Source organism: Dermochelys coriacea, chromosome 10 (assembly GCF_009764565.3).
Source record: "Dermochelys coriacea isolate rDerCor1 chromosome 10, rDerCor1.pri.v4, whole genome shotgun sequence".
Lineage (NCBI taxonomy): Eukaryota > Metazoa > Chordata > Testudines > Dermochelyidae > Dermochelys > Dermochelys coriacea.
Genome location: NC_050077.1, coordinates 55,586,132 through 55,606,271, shown reverse-complemented (window position 1 = coordinate 55,606,271; position 20,140 = coordinate 55,586,132). Strand labels below are relative to the sequence as shown.

Sequence of the window (20,140 nt, the reverse complement as noted above, 5' to 3'; positions counted from 1 at the left end):
GTCAATATTCTAAACGTCATTTGCACATTGGAATATTTGTCATCTTTGGTATTTTACAATTTGTATTAAAATTTGAACAAAGGTGTTTCTAGATTTTTTGTATTAACTCTGATACAGTATTAAATCTCGCAATGTTTTTCCTTTGTTATGAAGCTATTTTTTCTTATTTCATAAATATAAAAAAAAAGATATTTTACTTCAATGAAAAGTAGAACTGCTACTGCAAGTTAGCAGTTCAGAAAAATCAGGCTTAAATTATGCATCCTACAGCATATAATATTCCCATGTTTCATACACATTATATTAGATGTATGATAAATTATTCCATTTTGACTAAAGCTAAATTTATAACTGAAATCAAAGTTACCACAGCCTGACAATGCATTCAGCTAAGTCAGGTAACAGCACTAAAGTAGGTTTGACCAATTATCAAAACATCACATCCAGCCAAAAAGCATCACAAGGAAAGCTATCCAATTTTGGTCTACCAGAAGTACACTGGGTGATTGCAATTGTTCAAACACAAGATGATTTTTATATTTAAAAAAGCTTATAGGCATTTGTGTACATCTGTTCCATCTTGCTTCAAAAATTAGAGGGGGGGGGAGGAATCAAACATCAGGACAGATTTTCTGTTAGGTGACCCAACTGTTTAGAGGCGAGCGCAACAGTATTTTGTGCATGCACATGATGGGAAGTCAGTCCTGCAAGGTGGAAACCACCCGTGACTCCCACTGACTTTGAAAGAGGATTTAGAAAGACGAGTGTATTAAGATTACATAGAAATTTATTCTGTCACCCATGGTAAAATTTAGAGACACGGAAACTTTGGTCAATGGAGCATGCTTCAAACTCCTCCAGGTGAGGGTTGCTGTAGAAAAATATTTGCCATTAGAAAGCATTTGAAATTAATCACAAAAAGGATCTTTTCCCAGTTAATTAATATCTTGCAATAGGTTGGGTGGTCTTTAATGTATTCTGCTTTTGTATGCCCCACAATCTCTTACCTTGTCATTGAGTAAGACAGCAGGCAGCCTCCTCCGTTTTTTCTTCATCCAGAGGAAGAGATAGTCTTTATATTTGTTTTACATTTATTGCTACACCTAGCTTCTCCTCAGGCTAACAAAAGCTCAGATTGAATTCTTCACCCTGTTCCCCCGTCCTGCTCTGTTTCTGTGCCACAGGCTCTTCACCAAGGGTCTGCACAAGCAGGTGTCCATTGATGAAGTGGAGTGAGGAGTGACTATCTACCAGCACCAGGAACTTCAGCCTTAAGGCCACCCCAAAAAGAAGCATTTAGCCAGACCTTATGCCCTCTATCCTTCTCTGCCCAAGGTCACTTCCTGTTCTACTTCCTAGGAATCTTCATCCTTTCCAAGATTACTCCCACCCCAAAATAAACAAACTTCCCCCTCCCTAGAATAGTTTCTTTAGCCATCCAGGTCTCATTGAGTTTCCTTCTAAGGTAATCCAATTTGCATGGTTATCCCCAGCTTTATTACTCTCAGCCTATCACTAATCTGAAGAAAGGGTACTCCCTAAACACAACCCACCCCCTTTCCAGCATGCTTTGCCTCAGAGCCTGCAACTCTTATCAACCTTTGGAACTACTAATCCCAGTATTCCTCTGAACTGGCACCAGGAACAGCTTAGAAGTTGATCCAAAACCTGATTTAAGGGGCTAGCACATCCTGTTGTATTTGGGAGTAGTAGAGTGTGTACATCCCTTTGGGGAGAAATGAAGGATCTGGTTTTCTTTTGGTATTTATAGGTAGAGATGGGTGTGAGACAAATGTCGCATCTGAATATCTGCAAACTTTGGATTTGTACTTCAGGCCCCTTCTTTAGTTAAGGTCTGGCTGTTTAAGAAGTTATATATTGCCATAAGGACCAAAGGTCAGATTTAAAGAACAATATTTCTAGTTTGGCTTTTGGCTGTGGGGACCTTTGAAAGTCTCACTGAAAAAAAGAAAAAATTACTGTGGGGCATGACTAGGCAAGAGCATAAACAAGCTGATACTGTAAGGTGCTAAGCAGCCCCTGAGAAGTGCTGAAAGTGAGAGCAGGCCTGTCCAATTAGCTCCAATCTAGTAGCAAAAGAGGGCTTAGAGAGTCTTTCCTGTAGGTCATGAGAGTGTATAAATTTGGGGAGGGAGTTTAGGCTTCTTTTGAATGTCTGGTTACTCTAAAGAGAGAATAAGTTTTGATGTATATAGTATGTGCTCTCTTCAGAGTAAGGTGAGAACCCTATTTTCTACCAAGTGTTTAGTGATTTAAGTTTTTACTCCCAACCCAAAATTAGATAGTTACAGTGAGCAAAGGCAGCAGATGCCTACACCTCATGGAACCCTCTCTGAAGTCAATTAGTTGAGAACTTGCTGGTAATTGTTGCTGCAAATACTGTGTGGCAGATAATTTTCTAATGAGTGCCTAGGAAACTGATTAAGATCCATATGGGTGCTGTAGCAGACACTGTCTGAAGAAAAACATATCAGATTTAAAAAAAAGTCCTGTTCACTCAAGACGCTCATCCACTCTTGGTCAGCCTTACCTATTACAGTAATTCCTCACTTAACATTTTAGTTATGTTCCTGAAAAATGCAACTTTAAGTGAAATGTTAAGCGAATCCAATTTGCCAAAAAGAATTAATGTAAATGGGGGGGGGGGTTAGGTTCCAGGGAAATTTTTTTTTGGCCATACAGTACAGTACTATAATTGGGAGGTGCCCCTGCCTTATCCCACACAGGCACAGCCCACTGGCACTGGAGACAATGAGGCAGGCAAGGAGGCTGAAGGTGCTCTAGGCTAGAAGCACATTGTGCAGCAGCACCAGCTTCCCCCACTCTGCAAGCACCAGGAGCAGGGGCTCAACCCTCAGCCTACCCACTCCACCCCTTCCCCACCTCTTCTTTCCCCCACTCCTTCCCCTTTACTCCACACACCATGTCCTCGCTCCTCCCCCCCCCTCTCCTGCCCACGGCAATCAGCTGGTTTGCAGCATTCAGGAGGCAGGGGGAGCCTGTGTGCCAAGTCCTCACCCCTCCCCTCCCTCCTGAACACCACAAGGCAGCTGATTGCCATGCACAGGAGGAGGAGGGGGAAAGGCACTGATCTGCGAGCAAGAGGCGCTGGGGGGGTGGGCGCGTAGGGGAGCTGATAAGCAGCTAAATGACGTTTTAGCGAAGTATTGCACAACTTTAAATGGAGCATGTTCTGTAATTGAGCAGGGATGTAAGATCGAAATAACGTTAAGCGAGAGGACGTTAAGTAGGGAGTTACTGGACCAAGTCAAGCTAGTCTTCAATCAATATAGGCATATAACTTTAGATAGGACAAAGGGAGAAGAAAGGAATTTTAACCTGGTAGTCCTTCTACTCCAGTTATTGTGATGCTAGCCCAACCCAACAGTCTCTGGTTCAAAGACAAGTAACCAATAATTTTAGCCAACAAAAAAAACCCTGTAATCTTGACATTTTAATTCTTGATCCATTCTGAAAGAAAAAAAAAGCCTCTTGTTCCTCAAATGATCTGAAAATAAAAGCAGCCCTACGTAAAATAATAACCAGGATTTCTAGACTAGCAGAATAAAATTTCCGGGGGGGGGGAGGGGAGGAATTAAGTACTTACCTACCTTTCACTGGCTTAGTTATCTACAAAATTTAAACCTGCAGAATCTCCCTCTTCTATAAGCAGTTCACTGAACAGATGTAATAGCCCTTCACAAGGCTCAGTGCATTTTCCTTGAAGTAAAAATTAGGTCTCAGGTAGGAATAGAGCTGTGAGTACAAAGTTAACACCTTTAAATGTATAACAAGATTTCTTGCATTATTAAGGTTCTTGTGGCAGAAGACCACCCACAGGCTTTCAGGATCTTCAAAGTCCTGATCAAATCTGACTCAGGACTCGTATCTGTTTTTATTGTAGCAAACAGGAAATAACGTACAAATTATTTAACTTCTACACTAGTGCCCAATTATTATGGATTAAAACTGGATAAAAAAATAACCTGTTCCTAAAAGGATGAAACACTTCCTCTAATTGTATCCAGAGCTCTAAGAGTGAAATTCAGAAATATGCTTTATCCTATAAAATACAGAATAATCTAATTATCTATAAATCCTTTAAAGAGTTTATTATTTAGCATTTAAGGATGTGGCCTTCAAATATGCAATTTCTATTTCTGCTGTAGATGCCCTCCCAAAATGTAAAAGAAGAGATTGGGCCAAATGGTGTTCATGTTACTCATGTGATTAGCTTCATTAAAGTGAAGAAGAGCCTTCTCGTGAATAAAGTGAACAGGATTTGGCCACTTATAAACTATGGTCCCAATCTAGCAAACACTCAAACATGAGTAGTCTCACTGACTTCAGCAGAACTAATCTCCGATGTAAAGTTAGTATTTGCAGCATCAGGACCTAGATGGCTTTATTTATCTCTTGGTAAAATAAAAATTCATACAAATTTTAATAAGATAGATATCACCTGAAAATGTTTTTGTACAGGAAAACAAAATATAAATTAAAATATTAGTCATTAGCCTTTTTTGGGTATGTCCCAGATATTTTCCTAATAGTCAGGTTTCAGTTCAGGCATTCAAGATCAATTAGGAAGAAAACAGAATAAATCAGTATGAGCTAAATTTAAAAATCAAAGATATATCTGCTGATAAAACTATAAAACAAAATAAGCATTTGATAATCACAGTATATTTAAAACAATTTTTCCCCCCATACACATGTAATACATAAAGCTACAAAATGGTGACTTAGACACAACAGTTTTCTTGGCAGCAATTGTTATGGTAGAGAACTGTTGCTTAGCAATCGCAGACATCCATACAATAACACAAGGATCCTATAACTGAATGAACCAATCAATATGGAGCTCAGATAATGCTTATAATGATGGAGACAGAAAATACAATGTTCTCTTGTAGACTTCTTTCTTACAGGAATATCTAAGCCATCTTCTTGTCATCTAGAAGTGGGTAATACAGAGCAAAATGATATAAGGTAACCTAGAAATCTATATATAAAAATTATGCCACAAACTGATATAAAAAAAATAAATGACTTTATCTTGTGTATGTACCTCAGCTCATGAATTCAAAAGTCTAATGGAATCCAAACACATTTAAATGTATGATTTTTGAAGGTCTGAACAAAACAAAAAAAAGTCATAGCCCCAGATGACTAGGAGGGTTAACAGTGCTTTAGCTTCCTCCTGTATGTAGTGTTATTTCTTCACATTTCACAACTTAAGAGCTGTAATGTGTTTAATCAACAAGAAAGAATTAAGTACAATGACTTTTACACAGTGCAAAGCATAATACAAATTCCAACACCATCTCATTGGGTTTGCAATTAGTTCATAATTTCATTTTTTAGGATTACAGCTCAGGCTTGCTCAAGTTCTACAAGGACTCCATCACAATCTTTAGGGTGGAGAAAAATCACTGGTTTGCCATGCGCCCCTATTTTGGGCTCTTCGCTCAATATTCGGATCTTCTTTTCCGTCAGTTCTGCCATAGCTGCTTTTATATCATCAACCTTATAAAAACAAATATGTATACAATGTGGAACATTAAAGTGTATGATTCACAGATTTTACATTAGGAACAATAGTGTAGTGCCATAATAAAGATAAAAGCACTACATAATTCTAAAAACCAAAAATGCTACAGAAATATGCAGTTACCTGGAGATTTTAAATCAAGAAATGTCAAGAAGATTGTACTATATTTAATAGTTCTGTTTGTTAAGAGATTCACCCCTGTAATACATCAACCTTTTAGTTACTTTATAATGAAAAATTAATAAATAATCAAAATCAATAGCTGTAAGCTCCACATTGTTCCTAAATAGTAGATAGTATGGCTTTACAAGACCATTAACCAAGGAATGCTTTCCCATCTAACTGAAGACAGAATCCTGACTCATTAAATGGTGGGGTTATGAACCATTCACTTAGGTTCATCTTGATCTTACCAGTTAGGTTTGGTATAAACTGATCTCCTCAGAGACACCTGGAACTACCAAGAATACTAGAGGATAATACACACCGGACTGTGGCCCATTTTCCTCTTGGGCAACAGTTCTTCATTGTAAAAGTAGCATCACATATATAATTTCAGGGCAACCTAATAAGAGTATTTAACATGGACTAGTCCTTAAGTTGTGCCAAATAGTTGTTACTTTGGATGTGCTGATATAAAGTGAGACTTTGATTCATGCAGATCTCTAATGCAAGCTTGTTGGAAGAACAAAATTAACATTCAGTTTAGCACAACCACCAGTTAATAAAGTCCTGGCATTAGAACAACAGGAGTGCTGTTTTTCAAGACAGGTGCCTGGACACGGCTAAATGGATAAGCTTAATTTGTTAAGATTATCCATTAAAATTTGTTAGTCTCTAAGGTGCCACAAGTACTCCTTTTCTTTTTTGCGAATACAGACTAACACGGCTGCTACTCTGAAGCTTAAAAGATGTAATTGTGAAAACAAACTTTACATAGTGCAAATGCAGAGGAAGTAGAATTCAATTAAGTCCTAATCCTTTTCAACTGAGATTTGTTTTTAAAATTTCGGAAGTTGCTGCAGTCTTACCCCCATACTGTTACCAGTTTGCTTTGTCGAAAATGCTAATGTTAGAGAACCCTTAATTACAAGTGTAATACATTCTATGATGGGTAGTAACCCCTTGAGGTTCATCCCGAGTAGAGAAATCATTACAGCTGCCTGCACTTCCTGCAGAGATAGCTAGCAAAACCAGCCAGAAGGAGAAATGTGACTGGGCTCAGCTGGAGTGAATTACTGCATCCCAAGGGACAATAATGAAAGTGAGCTGTGAGAGTCTCTGGGTGCATCTCCATTAGGAAAATATCTGCTTGGTGACTGTGTATCAAGAACCGGTTCCTCTCCCCTTCCACCAGGTGTCCAATATGCTTCCGACCATTCTTTGCCAGTAGCAAATTATTTTCAACCCACTACAATGGGTCATTTTTCTAGGATAAACTAGTGCTACTCATTGTAATTCGGCCTTACATAAGAATATCAGGGCATCCTAATGGAAGCCCTAGAGCTATAGGAAGCCTTTATTGATGCTCTTATCTGAACTCTTTTGAATTTGTTTAGAGAAATTTTAGCACTAAGAATCTCTTGCAAAATTCTAGCTGCCACAAGCCCGCTCTCATCCATTTAATTTAAACTCTGACCGCTGGATTTTATGGATCTTGGCTCACTTGACCTGTTACATCTGAAAATATATATTTCTTTTTAACATTGTATTTTTACATTTCCCAGCAAGGAATGACTGAGTGCCACATTTCTTATAATTTTTCAGACTTAACAGTATGCCATCCTTTGACAGTCATCTTTGGTAACTTCTGCACCATGAAAGGTCACAGATCTCTTGCTGAACAGAGCTCTACACGGAACATCATGATGCTTCTTGAAGTATTTTTGAAACAAACAAACACCCCAGCTCCTAAAAGATTTAAGTAGATACAGTCATTTTAAAGATTCCTAGTTTGTTCCTCTCTTTGTACCTGTAATTAAAGTAAAGTAGTGTTGCTATTTCTACTACTTAGCAGTTTGGGGTTTTTTGTTTTGTTTTGTTTTAAATAGCCCTTACCACATATTATTCCTGTCTTCCCCATCCCCACTTCCTGAGTTCTGCTGTAGTCTTTTACATTCTCCTAACAGCACTGCAAAACAATTCTGCTTAACAGCAATTTGAGCAGATTGAATTAGTCTTTTATTTTAATTTCTTGAACAACTGCAAATTGATACTATACTTACAAGAAATATAAAACATTCTGATCTACTGAATTTGAATGCAATTGCCAAGTCACTAAAACAGAATTTATAAAGTGAACGGCAGCCATCTCTGATTTATTATTCACTATGTAGCTGTGCTTAAATTTGATTTCAAGGGGATTAGTCATGGTAGTAAATTTAAGCACACTTAAGGGCCTGCCTACATGTAAAACATTGCAGCAACACAGTTGTGCCACTGTAGCGCTTCTGTGAAGACACTACTTATGTCCATGGGAAAGCTTCTCCTGTCAGCATAGGTACTCCACCTCCCTGAGAGGCAGTAGCCAGGTTGACAGGAGAATTCACACCCTTGAGTGATGTAGTTATACTGACCAAATTTTCTAGTGTAGGTCAAGCCTTAGGGTTTACAGGATAAGGGCTTAACTGTTCCCCTCCCTCCTCCTCATTGTTGTTTGGGAAATGGAAGCAGGGAATAGTCATCCCTCCCTGACACACAGCCACAGGCAGAAATTCACTCCTGTGGGGGAAGTCTACGCTTCTTGAAAAGGAATTGTATTTTTCAGGAAATGGTAGATCATAATTTAATGCAGCAAAAATGCATCTTATTGAAAAGGACAATCAAAGAAAGAACTGGAAAAGAACTAATAAAAGCATGCTTTTTGTCCCATTCCCCCCCCCCCCCATGAATGATACACTATATCATCGCTTGTATTAAAATTTAATATGCTTAAACAGCATTCTGCATAATCATACACTACCATACATGGGCAAATCACCCCCCTTCCCCCCCACCCACACCTTTTGTCTTGTTGGTTCTATTATAATTAAAAAGATTTATTTAAAGTAACTTATTACTGCAGAAATAGACTAATATGATTTAATACTTTACCAAGCTCTAAACTATTGAGCCATGCAAATAGAACAAATGTAGCCCAGGAACTCTGTGCCAGCATGAATCACAAAACAGAGTCTATAATTGCCAATATAAAACATCCAGCCTTGGAAGGAGTTAAAGCAGGGGACTGGTAGCCAAGACTCTTGTGTTCCATTCCCTCCTCTACCACTGACTTACTATCTAGCCTAGAACAACTAATGTACTACGATTCATTTAATGCCTTTATAAATGGGAATACCTCAGGATTTTTTAATGTTTGTGAAATGTTTCGCGTTCCCTCTGTGAAAGACTGATAGGAAGTACAACTATTAATGAGCAAGATTTTCCCCTAGCCTGTCAACTCAACGCTGACCTATAGTCCTTCAACTATTCCGAGAGTCAAATGGGTGAGTTTGTTTTTCCTTGTCTCATAAACAGCCAATTGTAGCCTTTTTTCTATACATGACAAGCTTCTAATTCATATGTAAGAACATCTGAATTAAGGCTTTTTGTTTTAATCTTCACTTGCATCTGTTCTACAGTCAATGACAAATTTCCATAGCAACTGAAAATTGGGGAGTTTCCATCTAAGCACTCAATACTATTTTTGAATGTTACTTGTTAATACCAATCCACTACCTTCAAGATTATTTTCTTGTTAAGTGGAGAATATATCCTAAAGTTTTAATACTAAATAATAAATATTCAGGGCAATTATAGTATTTCAGTTGTGATAAAGAAAATAGGAAATTATACACTAAGTATCAATTTATAAACTTTAACACAGACAAAAGGCTCTAAAAGCATAAAGGTGTCTTTCAGGTAAAACAGTAATCACAATACTAGACATTAATGGAGTTAACTGTCTGCATAAACTCTAAAGTTGAGGATTCCTATAATCCCAGGCCAAAAAAAAAAAAAAAAAAAAAGTTAGGATGGATTTAAGTAATGGATATTTACACCCTTATGAGAATGATTAAATCTAACAGCTTGAGAGTTGTCCTATCCAATTTTTATAATTTTGTATTACACGTCTGAATTTTTATACATTTTCTGTAAAAATAATGTGAGCTGCTCGGTTTATGATACCAACTGCTCTGCATGTCATTTAAGCAGTATTATACAGTGATTGGCCGGTCTATACTGACAGTCTCTATTTTGAAAATATGGAGGCTTAATAATTTAGGGGGAAAACTTGGATATGTTATACATATAAAGAATTTTCTATTTTTCTTTGTAAGTATGTAATTTACGATACTTATAGTTTATGGACACAATCTGGCAATTTAACTTTATTCATGCGAGTAGTCCTAAATTCAACAGGACTACTCACATGATTAAAAGATACGCATGTGTGTTTATGAGACGGGTCCCTATATTGTATACGAGGATCATATACAATATGCAACACATTTAAGTGTATATTGTGATAACTTTTAATTTTGTTTCTATTCTGAAAAGTGATTGTAAAAAAAAAACAAACAAACACCACCTTGCTCAGTAGTTTTACTCCCTGTGGCTATCCAGATTCATCTCAGATTACCTGATTTTACAACTCTGATCTCTGAGAACCAACACAGCAGTGTGCGTTTTCCCAGGATTCTTTTCTGACTTGCATATTGAATTTTCAACTAAATATCAAACGCAGGAACTCTGCTAAAACCCCATTGTCTTCAAATTATGCTCTAATTTACACCTGTGCACCCCATTATAAGTGATATATAAAAACTGACAGTTTTTCCCAGTGCATATATTTTGAACATCCCGAAATTGCCACCTTTGCAGGACATTGCTACATTCCATGAGTTTGTCCCCATTTCTTTTAGGCAGGACATTACAAATATCAAATTCAGTTTGGGCAGATTAAAAAGAAAATAAAACTGCTTGTATAATGACAATATGAAATTGGCCTGAATTTCATCACTGCAACTTCACTTTTTATTTGCTGGTCTTCAGTAGAATTTCCCAAATGATAATGACTCAGCATAACTAATGTGGGTTTTTATTCAGATTCAATCTATTAGAAAGTATAAAGCTCTTTAACAAGATAAAGACTTTTTTTAAAATATAATAGAAAGTATGCATGTATAATACCTCAATGCAGATATGATGCATTCCTCCAGCCTTGTTTTTTTGCAGAAAGCCTGCAATTGGACTATTTTCTCCCAGAGGGTGCAGCAGTTCCAGCTTTGTGTTTCCCAGCTCCACAAAAACAGTGTAGACGCCATGTTCAGGAAGAGGAACTGTCTCACTCACCTGGGCTCCTAAAACACTCTTGTAAAAAGACTGGGCCTTCTCCAAATCAGGTACCGCAATTGCTACATGATTGAGTCGCCCCAATTTCCACAAAGAGCATGGAACTTTTTGAGTTAAGAAATGTGACATTGATAAAGTCCGTACCATAGGTGCTGTAGTTTGCAATCTGGTAAGAAGCCCTGTAAAATTGAATGACATTGTCATAATCCTTTTGAAAAAAAAATTAATGCACGTCCTTTCCCCTTTTAATGAAGCCCAAATAACTCCTATGTCCTTACATTTATGAATTTTGTTTCACCAGTATGCTAAAGACAGAGATAATAAGATAGCAGGGAAGCATTTCCTCTTCTTCTGCTATCAGTTCAATGGCTTTTTTTGGTCTGAAACAAATTAATTCAGAGGAGGTAAATGAAGAATTTATAGCATGAATGCTCAGATGTGTCCATTACAAACAACAGGGATTTTTTTTAAAAAAAGTTAATTTTAAGCTTGATATAAAAATAAAGATTTTCATAATTATATGCACAAATTTATAGAATTTAAAGGCCAGTTACACACCACTAACCTGTAAATTATTTTTGTTTTATTCAGAGCTTCACATTTAATAAAATAGAAATAAGGATGTAAAAAACCTGTCTAAACATAATAAAGAACTAATATATTTATTCCTAAAGCCCAAATACCTATAGAAAGGTGAACAATCTTAGTGGAGGGAGATGTAATCAAATGTTAAGTCACAAGAGTGGTAGCCAATAACTCCCAAGTTTTATTCCATCTCTGCTATTCCATCCCTCTGTGATGTTGGGTAGATCATTTTGCCTCTCTTTCTTTCTTAGTTTTCACATTTGTATAATGGACTAATACTTCCTATATCACAGGCCTGTTTGAGGATAAAAAGTTAGTGAAATGCTCTAAAGCTGGAAAGAATTCTCAGGATTATTATGTTTAACATACAGCATCCTTCTACAGTTTGTAATATGTACATACCAGATACTCCAGCAGGATTGCTGGAACCTCCCCTGCCCCAGCTCTCACCCCCAACCCCGAAGCCCTCAGGCCCCATTTGCTCCTCTTCCTTCTCTCTCCCCTGTTGCTCATTGCTTTTCCCCTCTACTCGGGTCAGTAGGGACTTGCCTGCGGAGCCAGGGCTGGGAGTGGCAGCCGCCCAATGCAGGTAGGAGGCGGCCGTGGCTGAGCATAGGCTGATGTAACCAGACTTTGGGTGTTTGGTCAGTAGATCTGACCGGACTCTCTGGTCGAAAATCTGACACCTGGCCACTCTATCCCCTTCTTAGCCATTTTAAGGGTATTTCATCTCAAAGCATTTGCTAGGGCCAAATGTTGTTTGCTCTATTAATGCCAACAGTCCTCTGACTTCAATGTGACTACTTGCATGAGAAACGGAGCAGAATTTGGAGCAGAATGTATGCGTAAAGTCACTAACAATATGGTTACCTGATGGCATAAAGGCAGGGGTCTACATCCAGGCAGAAATGGGTCAATAAGATCCAAGACAATTTAGTCATGGGAAGGCTCACTGGCATGAGAAACAACATGGACCAACAATTATGGCAGCTGAGTTCTTTGTGGATTTCTCTGAGGAGGCCCTTGTTGAACTTTAACCTGCTTCTGTGGACTCCTGTCTACTCATATTGGACTATTGTGAGGGCTGTATATTTGTCAGTAGAATAAGTTATATTCATTTTATACACACACATCTATATGTCAGTCCCATACTTAGCATTATGATTTTTACCTGTGAATGGCTATGAACCAATCCCACTTAGAACTTTGAGAGCTTGGAGTTAAAACCTGGGATGCACGACAGGCTTAGAGAAGGAAGTATCTCATAATTAGGAATAGTGGTTTGCTATAGTGGTTCACGGATTTTGCCATTTCTCTGGGTTGTGGGGGTTTTTTGGGAGTGGGGGATAGAGAAGTTCCATGAGTTTGCACAGCTTGTTTAAGAAGCATCTGTACAGCAATGCTGCTCCTGCTGCCTTTGCAGAGGATGAAGTCTGTAGCAAAGAATAAGAAATATTAAGTATATTTAGAATATAGAGGTAAACTATAAGTATTAATTAATGTTGTAACATAGGTCCTCAGATCTGTGAGATATTCAGCCTAGCCACACAAGGCCTTAGGCCTGAAACTGATGTGCATGACTAGTTGACTGAAAGATAATCCTGTACCAGTGAAGTGTAAAATTGCAGTAAAATGCATGTTAAATGCTGATATTCTGGAAACTATGCAGTAATAGACTGGAAACTATGTCACAATGTACCAGTTAATGCCACAAGATGCCCGATAGTAACATTTTGGGGAATTCTATAATAACCTCAAGTTGCTATAGTACATAGATATTAATGAGAATAAGGGGTAGTAAGGGGACACCCTGTAAGAGATGGGGCATCCCTAAATTAATGGCATATGGAAGTATGGATAAGGAAAGAGAGTTTGGAACCATTATGCATATCTATGAGCAATAGTAGGCATAAGCATATCTCAGAATAAAAAGTTGTCCAGCCTGTGTGCAGGGGTGGGAGTGTGAAAACACAGGGGGAAGACACCAGGATGACAACCATGGTTGATGAGGACAATGAAGATAATGACTGACACTCCAAGCAGGAGATGTGAGCGATGCCAGTCATAGGGCTTAACACTGTCTCTCTATCTGCTCTTGTATTTCAGTGTTGGTGGGATTGTTTATCTGCTTAGTGGATTTATCAATAAAGGGACTTGTGATAAACTGCAATTCTTTCTCGTGCGCTTCTAAGGTCTCCAATTCTAATGATCCTGATAAATATGCTGTAGCCCTCAGGAGACAGAATATTTATTGACCATTGCAGTCTAAGAGATTGAATGATTATTTATTGATCGAAATTGATTAATCTCCAATCCATACTAAGGCTCCAGGTTGGAGAATAATACTGAAGAACTGTGCAGAGGAAGTGATTCAGTACTGATCTAGGTCTCAATTCTACACTATTGAAGTCTATAGGAGCTTTGACATTGACTTCAGTAAATATAAATTCAGATCTTTGAGGACGAGTACCACTTACTGAGTCACCTATAATAATTAGGTTGGTTTTCTCTTCCAAATTCTGGCTATTCCCATTTCTGCTTATCTTGCTAAAAATGCTTGATATTTAAGAATATTGCAGAAGAATTGAACTGGCAGGCCCTGGGATGGGGTTGTAAATGGTTGAAGCCATTACTTAAATAATTTTGAACAGTTTTCATTGTAAAATAAATATTTTAATTAAAACAGAAACAGGCCATTAGACTTATGAACAGGAAACAACACGAACATATGGTTTATCTGTGTGAATGTCTAGGGCCTCCTCAGCTGACTGCAGAGATAATCAGAGGAAACTACAGCAGGAGAAAGAGGGTTTAAATTAGCATTACAAACTCCAGAGGGCACCCACCTTCAGGCTCATCAGCCTTTCCCACTCTTGGGCAGAGCCCTGTGTCTCTTTCCCTCCTGACGGGTTTTCCAGGCTGCACAGTTCCCTGACTGAGTGCCCAGGCCGGCCTGCTTTGATTTTATCCTAAGAGGCTAACAAAGAGGGCAATTGCCCACAGTTATGCTTGCTCAGAAAGAGCAGTATGGTATTTATTCTTACAAAGAAGACATTAAAAAAAGTAAAAGAACATGCACATATGCTAATCTTACCAGAGATCACCCCAACTCCAACAAAAGCTCTGGCAGGTGAACACTCCTTCAAACCCCTGCAAGGGTTTTTCTGTGGTCACAAGTTTGTAACTGCCTTGGTTCAAAACAGGAACCCCCATTAATCTGTGAGACACTCTTTTATCCAGTTTGGGTCTTTCTGATCTGTCCTCATATAACAAGCACTCAAAAGACAAAAGGTCCTCTCCTTCTTACATTTGCATACATAACCCCCTAGAGATTTCCTGAGAAACACACTTAACTTTCAAGGCAAGTCTACTCTAGAAGCACTACATTGGCACAGCTGCACCGCTGTAGCATGTCTGGTGAAGATGCTCTGTGCCGAAGGGAGACCACTCTCCTGTCGGCATAATTACTCCACCTCTGCAAGAGGCAGAAGTTACGTCAGTGGGAGATAGTCTCCCATCAACATAGTGCCAGTATGAACAGTGCTTAGGTCACTGTAACTTGTGTCACTCGGGGGAGGGGTGTCTTTTCCACAACCCTGAGCAACATAAGTTAGATCAACTTAAGCAGTAACGTAGACCTGCCCTAAAAATTCATTCCTATCTGGCCCATTGTTTAGAAGAATCTTCTAAAGCTCACAACACTTCCCAGGGTTTCCATTAGTCATGTTTCCTAAAGAAGTCCCATACAATCCCACAATACTGCATAAACGTTTGCCTTTTAATTACAATTAACTCCTAAAATATTTAAACTTAATTCAGTAAAGTTTGTCCATAGTATTGTAGGAAATTGCATATCCTGATATATAAAATGGCTTGCTAAAAAGTTAATCTGTTGACAGTGGGTGCTGGAATTGTTTTGGGGAGGGGAGGGTGAGGAGGGTACGGTGAGGATAGGGGAAGCAGTGCAGGACAGGGCAAGGCATATCTCCCATCACTAGACTACTGCTGCCAGAATGAGATACGAGTATGTATACATGAAACCAGTGGTTACATTTTATGCCAGTTTTTGCTTTAGACCATATCAAAGCTCCCAATGCCTCAAGGCCAAGCTTGAGTATCAGAAGCCTTTTATGTATTCTTAACTTTTTCACAACCTCAAATGGCACAATTTCATAGCAGAATTGTGCAAGGATGCACTGAGGCTTTGGATGTTTTGTAGAACATACAGAATAGCTTGGTTTATGTATTTTCCAGTTTCTGTATTCTTTGGCTTGGTCTACACTTAAACAATTCAGGTTGACATACTTACACGGCTCAAGGGTGTGAAAAATTCATGCCCTGACCACCATAGCTTGGCCAACCTAAGCCCCGGTTTTGATACAGCTATGATGAAAGAACGCTTCTGCCAACCTAGCTACTGTCTCACAGGGAGGTGAAAAACTTCTTCCATTGCTGTAGCCTGCGTCTACACTACTGGGTTACAGTGGCATAGCTATGCTGCTGTAACACCCACCGCATAAACATGGCCTTTGTAGTCTAAAGCCAATAAGTTTGCTTTCTTCTGGTGACTGGTTTTGTGGTCTCTGGGATAGTCAGACAAATGTCTCTCCATTGACTTTAACTGAATTATTCATGATTTACTCCACCGTATACAAGAGAAGAACCAGGCTCTCTGCTCATTGTGTAGCCCAGACTACTTTGACTGAAACATTTTTCCTGGTTGAAATTTGCAGATGCTGATCATGTGTAGATAAATTCTTATGTGCAGTTTCTTTTTTCTTTCTTCTTTTAATGCAGTCAGCATCAATGTCCACGGGGTGTTTTGATGACCTACTTTTTAAATGTACCCATCTGAAGGTGTCTCATGTTTCTAGGATGGTTCAGAGGCATTGCCCTTTAAAGAAATATATGAAAAGAGGATCCACATAAATTTCTTAGTCATCTTCCCCAATTCACTGAGATTAAAGAATGCATGTTATATCACTTTCTTCAACTATAGTACTTTTAAAAAATCATTCTTAATGATTATAAGCAGTATCTATTTGGACTACCTATTCAGTTCAATTCATTATATCGGTGTTCACTGACCACCAGCAGAGTGTTCAGCAGAATTCAGACACACACAAAATAGCTCCCATCCCATGGAGCTTGCACTCTAGTACAGACAAAACAATTTAAAAAGCTGGGAGGCTGATGCAGCATCCATTATAAAATTAAGTCATCACATACTTAATTCCAACATATTTCAATGGTGCAGGATCAGATATTTTTGTAATCAATGGGAGCTGCACAACCAATGTACTGGTTACATCAAACACATGCAGAGTCCCATTGAACTCAATAATAATACATATGAGAGAGGTTATACACGAGAGTCACCATTACAGGATAATGCCCTTCAGCACAATTCTCAAGTATGCTGGAGGAAAGCTACCCTAAAACTCCAGAGCAGGAAGGGTCCTCATGTGGCATAGAGCCACCAGTATATCCAAAACCACCTCCCAGTCCCTGAGGACAGTGAACATAGGGCACGGGTTAGTTATTCCTAAACACCAGCAATCTCCAAGTGCCATTAACAAGCCAGCACAATTTACACAGCCTTTGGGCTTCTGTAATTTATATTGGGGATTGCTCCAGATGACCCCAGGATCCAGGGAATCAGAAAGTTTGTACTATCCCATAAAATGGGCTGAGTGTTCCTAGGTATCTTAGCTGCTTGTCTCATACTAATCACCAGACAGCACTCTGCTTCTTCGATAGCCATGGGCTTGATCTCAAATAGGGACTAAATTCCACAATAATTTAGTTTTGGAACTGTAACTGAGATTAAACTATCTTTGACTCTTTAGAGAGAAAAGAATCATGTCTCCACATAAGGGAAGGAAGAGAAGTTTGCATGTAACATCCAAGATGAGCATTAAAAAAAAAAAATAGGCATTATGCTTCAGGTTTGCCCCATAAGGGTTAACACCGTTTATTTGCACAAGAAAAAAGAAGATTCTAGCCAAGACAAAATCCAATTTTAAGAGTTATTCTAACAATCATCTGTACATTCCAAAAAATCCTATTCATAGAGTAAATACATCCACATTTTCTTTCTTATTGTGCTTAGTATTAAAAACAACCAAACTGATCTAACACTCTTGCACTGACAACGTGGATGAGTTCTTTATTTTATTTACAAACAGAAAGTCATCTACATTTAACAATATCTCTAACAGAAAACACTGCAAACGTTTAGCAAATGTTGAAACTATGTATGAAAATAATAAAAAATGTGGGTATGTAGCACATTTTGTCTGTGGGACATGGGGACATTTGCTTATAAGATGCATTAATTCTACATATCTAAGAAAAATGATGTCCTGAAGTAATCCTTCAAGGAACTCCATGTGGATAGCATCCTGCACCTATTAAAGATAAGAGACCTCTCTGCAGAGATCTGACCACACAGAGCAACCTGAAGGATCAGAATCTAAAACTGCAATACTCCACAGCCCAGCAGTTTGAATTATTAGGATCACAAATAACTAACTAACTAAAAATAGAGCATTTAAACTGTACAGAAATACTTGTCACGCACAATTTCATGGACTTCTCACAATTAAATTAAAATAATAAATTCTTATCTGTCAATATCAATAGCTTTCACTAGGCTAAAGCTATTTTACAGAAAGGGAAACTGGGTCACAGAAGCTAAGTGACTTACCAAAAGGTCACACAAGTCTATGTCAGAGCCAAAAAAAAAAAACACAAGCCAGGATTCTTGACTATGTCCCATCCACTGAGTCACTACCCAGGAGCCACACCTCAGCGTGAACAACCACCCATTTGCACTCACCTACTCAGCAGGTGTGATCTGCACCTTCCCCCTAAATATCTTTGCCAGGTGCAATTCTCCTTCCACGACCTCCACGGTTGTCTGTACGCACTGTTCCTCTTACAGGGGAACTTTGTATATCCTGTTTTTACCCCTACACTTAGCATGTGCAATTCCCCTGCCATGAACTCCCCCACCCCAGGCCGTCCTCGCTTCCCCACCTACCCCCCTTATTCAGCGCGTTCAGGCCCCCGCTCCCGCTGCACCGCTCAGCGTCTACCTGCTGCTACTTTCCCCATGCAGGCTGCCATCTTGACTCCTGGCTCTTCAAATCTAACTTCATCGAGAGCCTCTTCCCGCGAGCACAGCGGCGAAGGCAGGAGGGGCCGGGCTGGCTGGCTGGCTGGCTGGCGCCGAGCCAGCTTGTGCTCTCAGCGGGGCAGCCCCTGCTTCTGCCACGGCAGGGAGCTGCCCTCCGAGGGCTTCGGGAGGGGCACAGAGCTGCGGCCAAGCCCAGTTCTGCAAAAGGAAGTCAGCCTCTGGCTGTGAGCAGCACCACCGGGGAAGACGCGATTCTGTTATTTGCTCCAAAATAAAATGTTTAATAGCTTGAAACATGCTGATTTTTCATTTTGTGGAGAAACTTTCTCCTGGCAACAGCGTTGGGGCTAATGAAAATTAGTGTTACCAACTCTTGTGATTTTATTGTGAGTTTTGCATTAATGGTTTTTCCTTAAAGGCCCAGCCCCTGGAGTCAGGAATTATGTGTCTCTATGTGAGAGAAGCAGTTGAGACAAAGAAGGAAAGATTAAAGAAGCCCAGGCGCAGCAAGAGAAGCCCCAGTATGACCCTCAGAAAAAAATGCGAGAGAGCTTTTGGGTAAAGTGCTGTCACAAAGAGACTGGGAACTGTGACCAAATAATCTTCTGTTGTTTGAGTCCTACTGTGTTCATGGAAACAGGATTTTATAATTTATTGTAGATAAACAAGATTGTATCAAAAAGATACCATAGCTGACTCCACCACCAATTTCTTCTCCTCACTGAAATAACCTTCAAGGCTCCCAAAACTGGGTAACTGCTTTAATCAAATAGGAATCTGTCTCCCCTCTCCCTCTATGAGAGTGTGGAAGGCTCTGAGTGAAGTTGAAAGAGTGTATGTGGAGAGTACACACCATATACGAACGTTCAGTGCACTGTAAAGCTCAGCCTCATGCTTGAGGGGGCTCCCTTCATCCCAGTGCCCAGGGGAGGTTTTAAGAGGTGGACTGTGACAATAGCTGGGATGAGACCAATAGATCCATTACTATGTGGATCTATCTGCCAAAACTCTGCAGAACTACACAGCAGACAAGGTTACTGTAACCCCAGAGAATAACAGTTGGAGAGTGGCTTTGCAAATTGCAGCCTGGGAGGTAGGTGGATTCCTCCCTTCCCACAACACTCCCCAAGTGCTGCAGAAGCTCCTGGCCTAGTGCATAGTTTGACCTTCAGTAATAATCTTGAAGGAAATTATCATGTAATGTGTTAGAAAGAAAAACATTAATCCATGCTAATACATCAGTTCTGTGAATATGTGCCTGGGTGAATTTTGAGTTTAGTGATGCAAAATACCATCAGGCATTTTGTTCTCAATGTCCGCTGAAAATATATGTTAAAAAAATAGTCAAATCTAGGTCACAGAGACAAAACTGCATAGTAAAATGACTGTACAGTTACTATATTTAGCAAATGTGTTCAGTGCTAATAACTATCCAAATCTAGGGTAGTACTAAAGTCACCCAAGGGGAGAAAACGACAACAATTATACAACATACCGTTTTAGGG

At 39.2% G+C, this 20,140-nt stretch overlaps 1 protein-coding gene across 7 annotated transcripts; it reads right to left on the bottom strand.

The window, feature by feature from the left end:
- Positions 1 to 3,786: 3,786 nt before the first annotated feature.
- MCEE (methylmalonyl-CoA epimerase) lies at positions 3,787 to 18,796 on the bottom strand. Of its 7 annotated transcripts, none has more exons than XM_038418384.2 (4): positions 18,595 to 18,794; positions 16,008 to 16,388; positions 10,748 to 11,088; positions 3,787 to 5,550 (listed from the first exon to the last, which is right to left on the bottom strand). In XM_038418384.2, the coding sequence occupies exons 3-4, from the start codon at positions 11,054 to 11,056 to the stop codon at positions 5,398 to 5,400; spliced, it is 462 nt and encodes a 153-aa protein (XP_038274312.1). In that variant the 5' UTR covers positions 11,057 to 11,088; positions 16,008 to 16,388; positions 18,595 to 18,794; the 3' UTR covers positions 3,787 to 5,397. The 7 variants fall into 7 exon arrangements, with proteins under 7 accessions (XP_038274312.1, XP_043349779.1, XP_038274311.1 ...); XM_043493844.1 differs by lacking the exon at positions 18,595 to 18,794 and adding an exon at positions 18,336 to 18,518; XM_038418383.2 differs by lacking the exons at positions 16,008 to 16,388; positions 18,595 to 18,794 and adding exons at positions 11,593 to 11,789; positions 12,666 to 12,881.
- Positions 18,797 to 20,140: the final 1,344 nt, after the last annotated feature.

Excerpts from the sequence above, each read along its gene's own strand:
- MCEE (XM_038418376.2), bottom strand. The coding sequence starts at position 18,625 with ATGGCAGCCTGCATGGGGAAAGTAGCAGCAG. Across the intron at positions 11,089-18,594 it reads CATGGGGAAAGTAGCAGCAG|GGCTTCTTACCAGATTGCAA; the intron begins GTAGACGCTGAG and ends TCAATTTTACAG. Across the intron at positions 5,551-10,747 it reads TGCATCATATCTGCATTGAG|GTTGATGATATAAAAGCAGC; the intron begins GTATTATACATG and ends TGTTTTTATAAG.